Here is a 17,257-nt window from a genome sequence, read left to right as displayed (position 1 = left end):
ATAAATCTCACATTTGAATTTACATTTGAATAGAGGGATTAAAATTCGAATGTGTGAATTTTGAAATTCGAAAATTCAAATTTACTATTCAAACCTTGATAAATCTGCTCCTTAATGGAAAATGAGCTCAAAACATTTTTACTCTTCAATACACTGGAGTATATCTCCATTTTTCCTTACCTACGTCAATCCAGATTTGCATTTTCAGACATTTTTCATGAGGTTATGAATATGCATTTGCACTGTATGCACTGTCCTCAAGTATAATTAATATAGTAAATTTTAAATGACTTATGAAATTGCACAGTCTGCCATGTACATTTTCTTCTCTTACCTTAGATGGAAACCCACCAGTTCCTTTCTTTGACAATGAGACACTGTTGATATCAGCAGATGTTCTCGCAACATTGTATGCTCCAGGGCCAGGATTTTCATTCTGAACATTAAAACAAGGAGATAGAGAAATTTAAGTGTGATATTCTGAGAGAATGTTATCAGTATATAGGGTTGCCACCTCATCCCTTCAAAACCAAACACATATGGAATCCACAGCCTCCATAGCTAATTAGCAATTCATTTAGATGCATGGCTCATAAATCAGTTCAGTCTGCAGCATGCATCTAAATGAATTGCTAATTAGCTATGCAGGCTGTGGATTCCATATCTGCTCGGTTTTAAAGGGGTGAGGTGGCCTATCAGTATACAATTACTGGTTGCAGGCTTTATAAACATAGATTGAAATGTTTGTAGACTAGCATGGAAACGCTGCCAAACTAGTACTGCAAGAATCTGAGGGAAAAGCTTCCTAGAATTTAAATTTTATAATCTGGGATCACATAATCTGGGATAACATTACAATAAAAAGCAGGCAGTGAAGAAATGGTAAGCAACATGAGACGAAACTGTGACAAATAAACTTATATTCAAGGCAGGGCAACATTAGCATAAAACTTAAGTCTTTGTCTTAAAGATTTTAAATATGAAACTCACTTACAATCAATAAAAAAACACCTACCCAAACACAGACACATACCTAGAGTATGACTCATCTGACCCAAAGGCTCTATGTATCATAATTAGATTTCTGACTACTGTGGTGCACTAATCAATCACTTCTGACTGATGAAAAGACCCCTTAGAATCTTGGGGGGTAGCCCAGCAATAGGAGTTGGAAATGCATCTACAGAACCTCTTAGAGATTTGTGCAGTCCCATCGCTTGAGTCAGGAGGGAATGCACAGAATTCAGGCGCTTCAACCAAATCACAGAATTTTGGAGCTCAACAAAGGTCAAACACTGATTTTGCCACACCTAATAACTTAAAAATGATGGTTATTACATTCATATTTCTATATATAAATTTGGGTTTTTTAACAATGTTGGTTGCTTTGTGGGCTTTAGAATAAAGTTTTACTGTGCAGTTTCAATATACATATGTCTTTCCTAGAGTGCGGCATGGAGTTCCAAACAGATTTTGTGAGGCCCAATGATTGGAAGGAATTGTTTTATGTTTAGCAGTATTTCTTTTTAGTTTGCTCTCTAGCAAACAAAGTTGAGCCTGAAACATTTAGGGGGTTATTTATCAAAGTCCGTATTTATCTCAATATTTTCTGCTACAGGTACAAACTCCGATCAAATCTGCTCGGGTTTTTACGCTTATTTATTATGACATTTTCCTGAAAATTCGCTTTGCAGGAAAAAATCTGATTTTCACCTTTTTTTCATCCGATTTTCTGATGCTGTGAAGCTGCATTGTTCTTTTTACTGATTTTACTTTATCAGCTCTTTTTTTACCTCTCGCTCATCTAAGTTGCCGGGTTTCCATTATCAATTTTGATTGCACATTCAGGCAGGTTAAACATCTCACCTCAAACGGATGTGATCTGTAGCAGGGTGCTTCCATAAGTAGCAACCTGTGTTTATGGCTCTTCTGAAGTGGTCAGGCATGTGTGTATGTTCGTCTTTCTTTTGTTTAATTTTATATAATATCTTTGAGCCTCCCCCATGCTAGTTCACAAACACAACTCTAAGGGGCAGATTCATTAAGGGTCGAATTTCGAAGTTAAAAATACTTCGAAATTCGACCCTCGAATTGAATGGTCGAATAGTCGAACGATTTTTACTTCGATTCGTTCGATTTCATTCGAATTCGAACGAATTTAACCAATTCGATGGTCGAAGTACCCAAAAAATACTTCGAAATTCGAATTTTTTTCATTCGAATCCTTCACTCGAGCTTCATGAATCGGCCCCCAATTGTGCTGCTTTTATTGTCATAAAACAGGTTTCTCCTAAAGCCAATGAAAACACCATGTATATACTGCCAGCCTATAATTTTGTGTTACTTATTTCTGTATTAAAAACCTACACATTTTAGCAGATGTTACAGCTAAAGCAGCATGCTATTTAAAATCCCACAACATAAATAGAAGTGTGGGAGGCAGAAGCAACAGGCCATAAAATTAATATTTATGCACACAACCTGTTAAGAAAGACTGTGTTTGTGTGTGGGCAGAGCAAATGATTGCAATTTCCTCACCCTAACTGACTCAGATGTCCTCCAGGGTTGTTCTGCACAGAACAGGGAGGGAGGGATGAGACGGAGAACAAAACTGAATCTTAAATTTTACACACTGACAGCTTAGGCTTTTAATAAAACTTTGAAGCACGTCACCAAAAAGGAAGCTCTGTGTAATCTGGAAGAGAAAACACCTGTTTATTTTATCTAAGGCAGGTTGCACTGATATTGAAGCAATAATACCAGGTACTCATATCCATCCCTAACTACCAGCATTGTTAAAGGGGTTGTTCACCTTCAAACAACTAGTTGTTATCAGATAGATCACCAGAAATAACGACTTTTTCCAATGACTTTCTATTTTCTATGTGTCACGGTTTTTCTAATATTGAAGTATAAAGTGTCATTTCTCTCCTTCTGAAGCAGCTCTGGGAGGGGGGGTCGCCGATCCTGTAAACTGTTCTAAATGGATACATTTAGTTGATACATTTCTTATCTTTGTCCCTGCTGAGCAGAATCTCTGGGTTTCATTACAGGCAGCTGTTAGAATTGATACAATTGTTGCTAATACTCCAGAGATGCTGCTGAGAAATGTATCAACTAAATGTTGCAAAATTGTAACAGTTCAGAATCTGCACCTGGATTACTGAGCTGCCAGACTCAAACACCAGAGACAGGAACATTCAACTTTAAACTTAGATTTTGGAAAAAACGTAAAAAATAAATAATGGAAAGTAATTGGAAAAAGTCATTATTTCTAGGGAACAATCTAAAAACAACTAAATTGAAAAAAGTGTTTGGAAGGTGAACAACCCCTTTAAGTATTTTATGTCGGCAGTCATCAGGAAGAGCCTTTGTATACAGGATGGTCTTATATAGATTTTAGTAAAGAACTTATTCAACCCCTTTTCACCTGCTGCAGTTGCGACACAAATTACCATTGTGCCGGCACCCTCGATTCTATGTGGTGTTCTGTTTACTGGCTGCACAAAGTGTGATGTAAAGCAGAACTATTGCGAAAATGAAAATTTAATAGAAGCTTCGTCATACTGAAATTATAAACTTTCTAATTACAATAATTAAATATTCTGTGTTGTTTCTGAAATAATCAAGTTTATCTTCACTATCCCTCTGTTTCTCTTCATTCTCTCTTCATGCAGTTGGGGGTCAGATATTCACTAACAGTTAGATCAATATATCTTATAAGGGGGCTTCTTTTGCCTAGAAGATGTATTAGAGCTCACGCTATTAAAATCACCAGACATCATGTTTCTCTACATGCAGGATTTGTGCAAAAGGCAGTTATTTGGTTAGATTTTGTTTGTACTAGAATCAGTTATTTGAGTGAGCTCTAATTCATCTGCTAGGAAAGGAACCCCCTTCTATAAGATATATTGGATCTAACTGTCAATAAATATCTGACACCCAACTGCTGCATGAAGACAGAATGAAGAGAAGAGAAACAGATGCTGAGAGAGGAATAGTGAAGATAAACTTGAATATTTCAGAAACAACACAGAATATTTAATTGCTTGTATTTAGAAAGTTTCTTATTTCAGTGTGAGGAAGCTTATATTAAATTTTATTTTCTCGAAAGTTACCTTTTAAGAAATCGGCTAGGTTTCAAGGGTTCCAGGTCTAAATCATGTTTACCGTATTGCTTAGTGGGAAAAGCTGTGGAAAATGGAATGTGGCAATAGAAAATTTAAAATAATCTCGGGAAACAATGCATTCGTTTCTGAATATGAAAATGAATCTTCTCTCTGCACATACTTATCTTTGGACGATGGGACTTTTTAAGATAACTGGCATTTTGGCAATATTTTCTTATATAAATGAATGGAACATAAACAAAAAGGGTGAAGACACATGGAGCTACTAGTAGCAGCTACTTGTCATGGATACAAAACGCCAAACAATGCTGAAAATTGCCTCTGCTAAAACACAGGTAGAGACTGTCAGTAAATTATTAGCATTGTCTACTTTTGTAGCCTTTACAAGTAGCTGCTACTTGTAGCTCTGTGTGTCTTCACCCTAAGGGTAAGGTCACACTGGGAGATTCGGGGAGATTAAGTCGCCCAGCAACTAATCGCCTCTTCTTTGGGGTGACTAATCTCCCCGAACGGCATGGCACTCGCGGCGCTATGTTTTCCGAATTCGCCTGAAGTTGCCTCACGAGGATTTTTCATTCTAGCAGGTGGAAGACAGGGGGAAGCAGTTCGGGGAGATTAGTCGCCCCAAAGAAGAGACGATTAGTCGCCAGGCAACTAAATCTCCCCGAATCTCCCAGTGTGACCTTACCCTAATAATGAATATAGTCACATAGAATGCTGCCTGTATCAATCAGGGGCAAATAAATATATTATTCAATGCAATATTAAAAGAGGCAAAAATGGTACACAGATGAATACAAAAACAGGGACAATTCCTGAGATTTATGGATACCTGACAAATGGGCATGACCCCAAAACACTGTGTATCATATTTTGGGATAAACCAATCTTGTTGGTCCAATAGGAGACATTGAATTTTGGGGTAAACAGATGGCAGATTGAAGATTAGGACATTAGGAAATGTCTTTGTGCAATTTGTCCTTTGACGCAATGTTCTGATGAATATTTCTCCAAAACTATAATGTGGCCTAATCTTATTGGTCAAGAATATTCCCTAGGTGAATGTTTTCCATTTCCTACAATGTATTCATTTTGAGGAAACTACTTAGCAGAACAAAGTGAAACAATCTGATTGGTCTGATGGGAGCCATTTAATGTTGGGGTAAATGGCAGATTGAAGTTCAGTACCATTGAAACCCCCTGGGTATGTGTACAATGCCCTGAAGAGTAATTCTCTCATTCTTTGTAATTGTATAGTTTGATTGATCAGATTGGAAGGCATGTGATTTGTGGGTAAAAAGATGGCATTTTAAAGCTCAGCACCCATGAAATTTAAAACCCCTACGTGAATTTTTATGCTTTGCCACAATGTGCTTGGAAAATGTTCTTGGAAAATGTAACGTGTCACAATCTCATCGGTCGCATGTCATTTGGGGGTAGCAGCAGCACCTTTAGGCACGTTTTACTGCATTTTGCCATACCCTACAAAATACTGAAATCTGATAGAATTTTATAAAGCTGTTCATTTGTACCTTCTTATGCTGACATACTGCTTGTATCTTTAAGCAGCTCTATAGCCCAAATTCTGGGGATACACATAACCCCAGGAGTGTCCGTATAACACTGGAACCCAGGCAGCTTTTAGGTTAGGCTGGGACCCCTGTGGAATGGGGTTAAGCTTAAAGCGGAACTATCACGGAAATGAAAATGTAATATAAGCATCATACTGAAATAAGAAACTTTATAAATACAATCAATTAAACATTCTGCATAGTTTCTGAAATAATCAAGTTTATCTTCACTATTCCTCTCTCAGAATCTGTTTCTATTCCTCCTGTCTTCATGCAGCAGTTGGCTGTCAGATATTCATTGACAGTTAGATCCAATATATCTTACAGGGGGGGCTTCCTAGCTCTCTCAAATAATGGATTCCAGTACAAACAAAATCTAACAAAATAACTGCCTTTTGCACAAATCCTGCACGTAGACAGACATGATTTCTGGTGATTTTAATAGAATGAGCTCTAATGCATCTTCTATGCAAAAGGATAAAAGGATCTATTGGATCTAACTGTCAATGATTATCTGACACTCAACTGAAAATGAAGAGAAACAGATACTGAGGAGGAGTAGTGAAGATAATCTTGATTATTTCAGAAACTGTACAGAATTTTTATTGTATAGAAAGTTTCTTATTTCAGTATGCTGAAGCTTATTTTACATTTTTATTTTCGCGATAGTTCCCCTTTAAATATGAACTGAAGAGCAAGTTCTGTAGAAAGCTGTATATGTACATTTGAGTGCTGTCAAACAAAAACAAATGTCAGTGCAGGAGTATCTCTCATTCTCAAAAGCAATTTCTCTGTAGGTACAATAATGGGTCAGTAACACAAGTAGTGCAGAACTGCCTCCCGCACTGTCAATCCCACATATATTTATCGCCTCCGGCAAAATATTAAGTTCACATGCAGTACATTGCCTCCAGCTTTGATAGTCTCAGAAGTTGTATATAATAGCCTCCAGCATTGACAGTCTGGCATAAAGTTTGCTTCCGGCAGTATTTCTGCCCCACAAGCACTGTGCAACTGCCTCATTGAATCAACACACAGAAAGTAGTAGCTTATTGTATTGTGTAATAACACCAATGCACCTGGCTTTTGTGCTCCCTGCACAAAATGCACCTTTTGCAGTATATCCAGCAAAGTGAATGTTTTCACTTTGTAAATTACAGTACAAATGGAAGTAATAATGAAGCCATTTAATTCCTTAAAATTTAGTTGTTATTTGTTGTAGACCTAAAAAAAGGGGTAGAGTTCATCTATAAAGTGGTCGGTTTAGGATGGATCATATGCATGCTTGAATTTGCAGGCAATAATACCTTCATAGGAACTTGGGAAAGAAATCAGCAAAGAATTAACTTCTTAATAAAACACCAAAAACAAGCAAAAATATTAATTATAAATTACATACTGTATAGGTTACTTCTGAAGACCTGTTTGCTATTTAGACCTTTTCTAAACAAAAGTTTATTTAAATGTCATATTCTAGATGCAAAATTAAACAAAAGGTGTTTTTTACATACATTTTAAAAGCAAACTAAATTTCTGCAAACTGCAAATTTATAATTTTTTTTCAAGAAGCAGGCTAAATGAGCATTCTGAATCTAAACCATAATGCAAATTAAGGGAAGAAAAGGTGAAAAACAAGCCCACAAGCAGCATTTGGTGTGTGTGTGTGTGGGGGGGGTCAACATTTCCTTGTTGGTGTGATGCAAAGTCACATGTTTTAAAGGATTTGAATCCAAATCTTGCTGAAATAAGTTCAAAAACTACCGTCTGAAAAGATGGATTTATCATACTTCCCAACTGTCCCGTTTTTAGAGGGACAGTCCCTCTTTTGACAGCTCAACCTGTAGATCATTTGAACTGGAAAGTCCAGTTTTTCTCTGCACTGAACAGCTAAATTAATTGGCTTTTGGCAGAGAGCCCAGAACAGGTACACCAGAAGATAAGATACATTTGTAACAATTCAAATGTATCTAGATAAGCGAACAAGTTATTGTAACAATATAACAGGTCCCTTGGGAAAAGTTAGACTCACAGCTTAAAAGGCAATTCACCTTCATTAGCAAATCTGTAATAACTGGGAAAAAAAACACACAGAAATATGTTCAAACTTTTATAACATGTGAAATTTTGTAAAATGAACATGGTAATCAAGGGGTGTGGACCCAAAAATGGGTGTGCCCCTCTTTTTATTTCCAAAATGTTGGAAGGTATGGATTTATGACTTTGAACTGTAAGGATAAATCTATGTTTTCATGCCAGTAGTTCAGTATGTATAGTTGGAAACTAGGAAATAATGATGCCATTTCCAGACATCCACCCATAATTCTTAAGGGAATGTATAAATGTGATTATTAGTTTTAAGGCTAGGTTATGCGTGTAGTTTATTTAAAATATTTTTGCTGCATTTATTGCACATTGGAGGGCTTTTAAGCCACTTCACTGTAATCTCTATGTTTAATACACTAAACAAATGCAAAAGGGGGGAAACTTTGAAGCTATAGTTGTCCTTTATACATTTTGTTGCTTTGTTTGCCTTGTTTGTGTGATGGCTTTACTGACTTAGCATGCAGTTGTCTAAGCATCTATTATTACTTGGTTACCTTCCTTATCTTGTTCTAAAGTTCTCAAATAAATTTATCATCTCCTGGTGTAACGTCACAGGGAATATGGAAAACCAACAATGACCTGTCATGGTAATTGCCTGGTACAACTGCAGGTGGGAAACAAGCTCATCAATTAGCTAAAAAGCCAGGCAACATGAAACTGTGGCTAAAAACTGAAGCTAACATTAATCTAATGACATTATGGGAGCAGCTGAGCTCATTATAACTAGAAAACTAATATATGGGAAAATATATACACCAGTAAGGTAAAAGGGGGAGGATGCTTGCAAACAAGTGATCTAAGCTGACAGCAATGAAACTAGTGAAACCAACAACATCTCAGCATTTTAGGGTCATGAAGTCCACAGTCACATTCTTTATATTCTACACTGACTTACAGCAAGCTCTATAGACTCCTTCATAGTACTCACTCTTAGTGGAATTCCCAGCTAGTATCATTACAGCCATTGATAAAACTTAAATATTTTAATTATGGAAATTAACACGTTATGGACTGATACCAAGAATGCTAAAAAATATTTTTCTGGAGAGAATACTGAAATGACAGATATTCCACTATACAGTACCCCTTTTTCCATTTTTAATCCGGTCTAAGGTGCATTTGTCTCTGTTATGTAACTTCCTTATTACCTGCCATAACTGTTGTAATGTGCATCTTAAATCCCCAAACAAGAAGCCAGTGGGGAAACATGAAAGTGATATGACATCATTGAGAGCATCGGCAGCTAAATGGGGCCTTAGATCGGACAAATTATTCACTTATTCGCATATAACCATGATATCTATCTTAACAGCATTCTTACAGTAAATAATACTAAGGTATACATGAAATAAGATCATGTGATATAATAATGCGACGTGAATACTGAATACTATGACTTCACAAGGGGGGGACCGCTCCAAGTTCACACTCCCTATTTGCTGCTCCAATCGGGTGCTCTGTCTGCAGCGTGCCTATGATTAAGGGAGTGATTCCCGAAACGCGTAGGGAGTTGGATCCTTGTATGAACCTGGAATAAAAGCATATTCCATGTACCGGAGTGCCGTCCTTCTTTCTTGAAGTCTTACTGAATACTATGAATGCATTTTTAAAATAGAGATGGATGTTTTGGTTCCTTTATTTTTATTGATGGCACAAATCCAGGATTCAGTTCGGGATTCGGCCGAATCATTGTGCCTGGCTGAACCAAATTCCAATTTGCATATGCAAATCATAACTTTTTGTCACTTGCCATCCCTAATTTGCATATGAAAATTAAGATTCCGATTCAGTTCGGGATTCGGACGAAACTTTACTGAAAGATTCGGGGTTTTGGCAGAATCCAAAATGGTGGCTTTGGTGCCTCCCTATTCAAGGAACCCAGTGTGGTTATATATGTAAAACATTGGAAAGGATGTTACCAGGTGTGTGATCTGTTAACCTGGAAACCCGTTATTCAGAAAGCTCTGAATTACGGAAAGGTCATCTCTCATATATTCCATTTTATTTAAATAATTCAACATTTTAAAATGTTTGTCTGTTAGAATAAAATTGTACCTTAATCCAAACTGAGATATAATTAATCCTTAAAGGGGTGGTTCACCTTTAAGTAAACGTTTAGTATGTTATAGAATGGCTAATTCTAAGCAACTTTTCCACTGGTTTTCATTATTTATTTTTTATAGTTTTATAATTATTTGCCTTTTTCTTCTGACTCTTTCTAGCTTTCAAATGGGTGTCGCTGACCCCCATCTAAAAATCAAATGCTCTGTAAGGCTACAAATTTATTGTTATTGCTAATTTGTATTTCTCATCTCTCTAGTAAGGCCCTCTCCTATTCATATTCCAGTCTCAAATCAGTGCATATTTGCTAAGGTAATTTGGACCCTAGCAGCCAGATTGCTGACATTGCAATCTGGAGAGCTGCTGAATAAAAAGCTAAATAAATCAAAAACCACACATAATAAAAAATGAAAACCAATTGAAACTTGTATCAGAAAATCATTCTCTACATCATACTAAAAGTTAACTCAAAGATGAACAACCTCTTTAAGCAAAACCAGCCTAATGGGTTTATCTACATGATTTTCTTGTAGGCTTATGGTATGAAGATCCATTATCCAGAAAACCCCAGGCCCAGCATTCTGGATAACAGGTCCCATACCTGTAAATCAAAAGTGAAATGGTAATACAATACCTGGGTCAGACTGTAGGAGAATCGTAGGGATCTTGAGTTAAAACCATTCTTTTCTGAGGTTGGAATAAATACTGTCTGGTATTTTGTAGGTATAGATGAAGCAGTAGCAGGTATCCTGAAATCTTAAATAAACAAAGTAACAAAAGCATATATGAACTTCACTAAATATGGTATTTGACTTGATATTATATTGAATATTATGATTACTCAAAACATTTTAAAGAGAAAAACCTGCATGAAAGGGAGAGAATTGACAGCAATGAAGGATTTTTAACATGCCAAATCATTCCATTTCCCTATTATGCATCTCCAAACCCTACTGTACTATAGATATTTATTGAATGAGTTACAGTGAAGGTGCTAGGAATTCTGCATATTGTGCAATCTTGTCTAATGCCCACGGGTTTGCACCATGAGCAAGGAAACATGGTTAAACAGGACTGGTACTTAAGCATGAGACTGAAGGTGCTGGCAGTTGTGCATGACAGACAAGGGACTAGATGGATAAGTTGATCATATGTCTTTTGGAGGGCAACCGTGATGTCAAGCTGAAGCTAGAATTGTGTATGAGAATAAATAAAATTAATAAATACCTGTACAAACCAAAGATATATTGACCCTTTACATTCAGTGCAGGAGAGAAAACACTTGAGGGCTCTATAATGTGCTTGTAAAATTATACCAGGGCAGAACAACCAAGTGTAATGCTTAGTATTGACTATAGCTAAAACTGCTTTCCTGCATCTGTGTTTTGTTTTGGAGTCCAACATTTTCATGCACTTCAGTTCTTTTTGTATGAGAAATAAATGTCCTATATCAAATGTCCAGGAAAACCTTTCATTGAGAAATAGCAATACAGTTTCAGATCCAGCACAAAAAATGGTCAGTTGTATACTCACAGCGGTGAGGGGATTAATATTAAAGAAGTGGAAAGCACTGACACCCCCCTTGGAAAAGGAACTATTAGAGAGAATATGATATATACGCAGAATGGATTATTTAACAGTGCTTAAAAATGATACGGTGGACCTGTTTTATAAAATCTGGGGTAACTGGGATGCATGACAAATGCCTGAACCATAATGGAGCAACGGGAAGTCTGATCATATGGGAACATGTAACACACAGGAGGAAAACGGGCAAGAGACAGATTGAAGGTCTTTGATATGGCATATTTATACCAAGATAGGGCATTTCAGAGTAACTAGCCAGTACAAGAGAAAAGTAAATCCTGATGTCATGCATAAATATGTTCAGATCATAATTTATGTATTACTGAAAACCACTAGTTGATATTTTTGTAACCGTGGTTAATGTCATGGTCCCTTGAGGGCAATTTGTTTGATGTTTGATTGTAAAAAAAGTAAAACAAAAATTATTAAAAAAAAAAACATTTAAAAATGTAGCTAGGCATCTGAAAAAAATCAGTGGGTACAGGTATATAGTGGCAAAGTAACGTATGAGAGTTTGAGTTTAATAATTACTTGTTTCTTCAGTATTATTCCAAGGTGGGTGGACACTGACCACATTTGTGGATTCTTAAAAATAAAGTCATGGGTATTGTGTAACATTCAGAAACATCACTGGGATGCATACTCATATAAACACTATTTACATTGGTGTGATGTACAACAACATTTAATAAAGCAATAAATAATTGGATTGTTCACAAACATGTCTGAACACATTTTCTGAGGATATCTTCCCTATATGTAGCTCTGTGGCTCTATAACTAGCAAAGTATGGTTTATATTTATTTATTTTTACGCTGCCCACAATTCCAGGAAAGGACGCTCACAGTGTGAAAATAATAGACATGATGCAAGCAGTACCATCATAATAAACTGAAACACCAGTGTTAATTAAAACAAGGGCGATTGAAGCTCAGTGTTACAAGATGGTAAGATTCTGTAATAGGTCACTTATGATATACATTATCTGTTGGTTAAGTATTTATTACCAAGGTATAGTTTTCCTTTAAAACCAAACTGCAAATTTGGAGTGTGTGAGGAAACTAGAGTACCCTGAGAAAACCAATTAAGACAGAACATACCTTTAATGGTACCGGACGCAGATACATTCCTGTTTGCTGTAAGACAACATTGCTAACTATTGTACTACCATATTTTTCTACATTTGTTAAAAATAGATATGTTATTTTGTCATTTACAAGCACACGTTGTTTTTGTGGAACTGAACTTTAATCGTATTGTACTCTAGTATTCAAGAGGAATAAATTTATTTTTTGTAATTTCAGTTAAAAAACAAACAAAGAGCAACTCTTTCACGTGGTTAGTTTTAGCTAAATACTGCCCACTTGTGAAAATTTTCAGTATCACTACAAATAATATCTATAGGACAATACTTAGATAAAAATGTTTTTTTTGTTTGTCTTCTAAAAAGTGAACGCTAGCCAAAAAACAGTTTGTGCAACTTTCTAGTACAAATGAATTAAACGTTTACAATGGTTTTTAAAGTTATTTGTAAATGTAATTACTATTGGAAACAGTATAGGCTTAGCTTAAATTCTCTGCATTACTGGTTCTTGTTACTTTTAAATGCAGGAAGAGAGATACACAAATACTAATTTTAATTGCAAATGGAATGTATGCATAAGTTAAAAAATCATTGAAAATATTTAATTGTATATTGGAAAGTTGCTTAGAATTTGATATAATTTTATCATTCAAAAAGCAATTTTTGTGTGGTGATACCTTTAAAGGAATAGTTCAGTATAAAAACAAAAACTGGTAAATAGATGTGCAAAATAAAAATGTTTCAAATATAGCTACAGTATATCCATCTGGGTAAAAAGTTAGTGCACCATTAATACCTGTTATTGTCCACTTTGGTTGTCTCCTGGCACACCTGACACGTAGATCTAATTTGTGCAGCCTTTTCTTATAGTATATTTGTGCACTTAATTTACAGTAGTAGTAGTGAGCTGCCTGTAGGTCCAGTGATGGAATTCTGGGATTGTTACAGACTTCTTTACATGATCTTCTGCCCTGATCAAGATGGCAGCTGAATAAATCTTCTCCACTTGTTAATAAATTCAAGACAATGGAATGACTGATGTCCAGTTGTTTAGCAATCTTTTCAAATCCACTGCCAGACTCATAGGCCTAGCTGCATGTAATTGTGTTTTACTGTATATGTGGCAATTCTAACTAATGTGTAGGGTCAGATCTTGGCAGGTGTTTCATCGCCTTCTGAAATTACCTGCTGGGCAATGAAGCTCCCCATGTGACAGCTCCCTAAAAGCCATGGAGAGCTCTTTCAATTTGAGAATAGTTATACCAAACACTTCAATAACAAAAAACAAACTAACCCATATATATATAATTAAATTCAGTTCCTCCAAGATCCTCTCTAACAATGATCTGTTTCTATTATCTAATTCTATTTTTGGTATTTGAGCTAGTGATAAAACGTGGGATATTTCAATTTATGTTTTACTCATATAACTGTATCTCCCAATGGTCTTGATTTTTGCAGCAAAATAGAAATTGCTTGTACAGCACCACATTGTTTAAAAAATGCCTTTATTCAAATTTTCATGGCAGAACCCGGTCAGCAATGTTTCAGGCCTAAGTATGGCTTTTTATCAAGCTCACTTAAAACTGGCCATTTGGGGGACATTTCCATGCCTGGGATGCAACTGCTGCTCCAACTGCCAGAAGGGTGACGTGGTGTATCACCCACGAAAATGAACCCCTATAAAAATTTGGGGGTACTATACATGTGCATCGAGTTTTGTCATTTACATCATAAAATGCCGTGCGGCCTATTATATGTGGGACAGACCTCACGCCCTGTTAGAGAATGGATGAGGGAGCACAAATCGGAGCACAAAACAAGCAGTTGCATCCCATTTTCTGGAAGCCAGCCAAAGGATACATCAACTTGAATATCAAGTGGTGGACCATGTACCTAGCCTTAGACGTGGGGGAGACCGAGTGAAAGCACTATTGAGGAAGGAGGCAATATGGATAAGAAAATTGGAGACACTTGTTCCAAAAGGGTTAAATAGGGAATACGATCTCCAAGCTATTTTTCGTTAAATTCTGTTTTTAATTGTTTTTAATATTATGTCTTTCAGACAATTCTGAACAAGTGATCAGGCCTGTAACCCATACACATTTTAAAAGTTCCTACAATTCATGATGACATTGTATCTATTTTGTATTAATGATACTAGTAACGATTTGTATGAATAAGATGTATCTTTATGTCAATTTGTAACCAGTAGGTGGCGAAATGCTGTCTGAAGGTCTGTCCCACATATAATAGGCCGGAGAGCATTTTATGATGTAATTACAAAACTCGATGCACATGTATAGTACCCCCGAATTTTTATAGGGGTTCCTTTTCGTGGGTGATACACCACGTCACCCTTCTGGCAGTTGAAGCCGCAGTTGCATCTCAGGCATGGAAATGTCCAATTGGCCAGTGTTAAGTGAGCTTGATAAAAGGCCATACTTAGGCCTGAAATGTTGATGACCGGGTTCTGCCATGAAAATTTGAATAAAGGCATTTTTTTAAACAACGTGGTGCTATACAAGGAATTTCTATTTTGCTGATTTTGGTGGAGGATGGATCACTGATGGTACGTGCACCTATTTTCACGTGAAGTTGGGGAATTTGAGCTGACTTGAATTTGTTTGCACTTGATTTTTGCAGGACAACCCTTACAGAAAAAAAAAGTTGGGTTTTATTGGAAAAGTGTCTGGCGATAGGCTGGGAGAAATTATTATATCTTGCATGTATTTCCCATTCTTTCCATCTTTTTTCCCCCTTTCTCTTTGTAGGTCTGCACTAGTCTACCACAGGAATACAACAAGTGTTTGCCCTAAATTCCAGTCTAATGTCCCCTCTGAAAGATGCCATAAAATTTTACACCTAAATATTTAGATAAAAAACTGAACAGTTAGTAAATAGTACAAAAACTGTGCAAAAGTTGCATCTACAGCAAAATGGGTGCCATGTGGACATGCCAAAAGCATGCGTATACTTTCCCCCCCTGATATTTCTAAAAGTGGTCACGCTTGCCTGCTCGTAGGAATGGAAATAAGATGCAAATGTAATTATTAAATCTCATAACTATTTTCTTACTCATTGCAGTAGCTTCCGCTTCCGTTTGCTGAATCTTTGGAGACCGGGAATGTGGCTTTCTTCTTACCTCAATCTCTTGCAAATTGCTGTTTCTAATGTGGAAATCCATCAAATCACAAATTCAAAGATCAATCTATTAATTACAAAAAAGTGACAGGGATTTTTTACTTTAATAATATTATTGCACTAATCCATCAAGGATATCAAATAGAAATGTGGAGAAATAAATGGAGGAGGAAATGCACACATACAAAACCAAATGTTTTAAAGCACAAAGGCACATGAATTTCCTCTTTTCCGTTGGACTCCCAAACCTTTCTCAAGACGAACACAGACTTGGCTGATTGCAATTATCCCATGTGTGAACATCCATTAAAGATGGCAAATGTATTGTTATCACTACTATTTATTACTCATCTGTCTATTCAGGCTGTCTCCTAATTATATGCCTGTCTTTTATTCAATGCATGGTTGCAAAAGTAATTTCAACCATAGCAACTAGATTGCTGAAACTGCAAACTGGAGAGCTGCTGCATAAAATTAAGATTATTTAAGTGCAGGTGACTGGCTAGTTGTTTGCTGGTGTACTTTGTATGGGTGCAGCTGTAGAAATCTGCCGCAAACTCTGCACTAGTTACAATATTCCCAAGCCTGAGGGCTGAAAAGTAATGGGTAGGCTTCTATGGCAAGGGGTGCTGCATTAAAAAGACTCAAAGTGCATGGGGTTTGGAAGCCTCTGGTAGCATGCACTGAAAGGAAGGCCTACACCAGGGATCCCCAACCTTTGTCACCCATGAGCAACATTCAGATTTAAAAAGAGTTGGGGAGCAACACAAGCAGGGAAACCGTTCCTGGGCGGTGCCAAATAAGGGCTGTGATTGGCTATTGGTAGCCCCTATGTGGACTCTTCATCTACAGGAGGCTCTATTCGACAGTGCACCTGGTTTTTATGCAACCAAAACTTGCCTCCAAGTCTGGAATTAAAAAATAATCACCTGCTTTGAGGCCACTGGGAGCAACATCCAAGGGGTTGGAGAGCAACATGTTGCTCACGAGCTACTGGTTGGGGATCACTGGCCTACACTGTCACTGCTATCTCCAGCATGTTTTACCATCAGAGAAAGGGTATTGGCAAACAAAAAAAAAAATCATATTATAAAATGAGAGAAGTGTCTCTTGCACCCCAAGCATATGATTAGTGAAAAGCATTGGGCACAGGAAACATATAATTTAAAATATACTATTATATTATGTAGTGAAAAGTGGTGGATGCTGGTCATATGTGGACTGAGATTTAAAATAGGCCTTATCATTTCTGGTACACTGAGGCCCAGGCAGTCCAACACAGGCCCAAAATAAATTACAGATCTACGGCAGCATACAACAGCCCATCTAGCATTTGTAAGATTATCAGATCCGATTGCTATTCTGGGTCAAGAAGTATGGTTTAGAGTTTTGTGACATAAGAGTTTCACCCAGGTAAATCACATACACTGAGATAAGTGGCTACTAGCACCCCAAGGACACTGCTTTACTGCACTCTTAGTGCAGGCAAATACATTTACATTTGCTATTAGACTGCATGCACTGATAGTTTAGTATTATTCTGTTCATTTAAAGGAGCAGTTCATCTTTAACTAATT

The 17,257-nt window shown here is 36.7% G+C and overlaps 1 protein-coding gene across 2 annotated transcripts in view; it reads right to left on the bottom strand.

Moving 5' to 3' along the window:
- Positions 1 to 17,257, bottom strand: part of stpg1.L (sperm-tail PG-rich repeat containing 1 L homeolog) — a 44,901-nt gene that overhangs the window by 21,579 nt on the left and 6,065 nt on the right. For both annotated transcript variants that reach the window (XM_018245328.2, NM_001096224.1), the window contains exons 2-4: positions 15,615 to 15,747; positions 10,500 to 10,621; positions 335 to 436 (exon numbers count right to left, since the gene is read on the bottom strand). In XM_018245328.2, the coding sequence (XP_018100817.1) occupies positions 335 to 436; positions 10,500 to 10,621; positions 15,615 to 15,723 (333 nt within the window). In that variant the 5' untranslated portion in view covers positions 15,724 to 15,747. The remainder of the gene's footprint in view (positions 1 to 334; positions 437 to 10,499; positions 10,622 to 15,614; positions 15,748 to 17,257) is intronic.

This window comes from Xenopus laevis, chromosome 2L (assembly GCF_017654675.1).
Source record: "Xenopus laevis strain J_2021 chromosome 2L, Xenopus_laevis_v10.1, whole genome shotgun sequence".
Taxonomy (NCBI): domain Eukaryota; kingdom Metazoa; phylum Chordata; class Amphibia; order Anura; family Pipidae; genus Xenopus; species Xenopus laevis.
The sequence above is the reverse complement of the archived record's forward strand: the minus strand, read 5'-3'. Positions and strand labels throughout refer to the sequence as shown.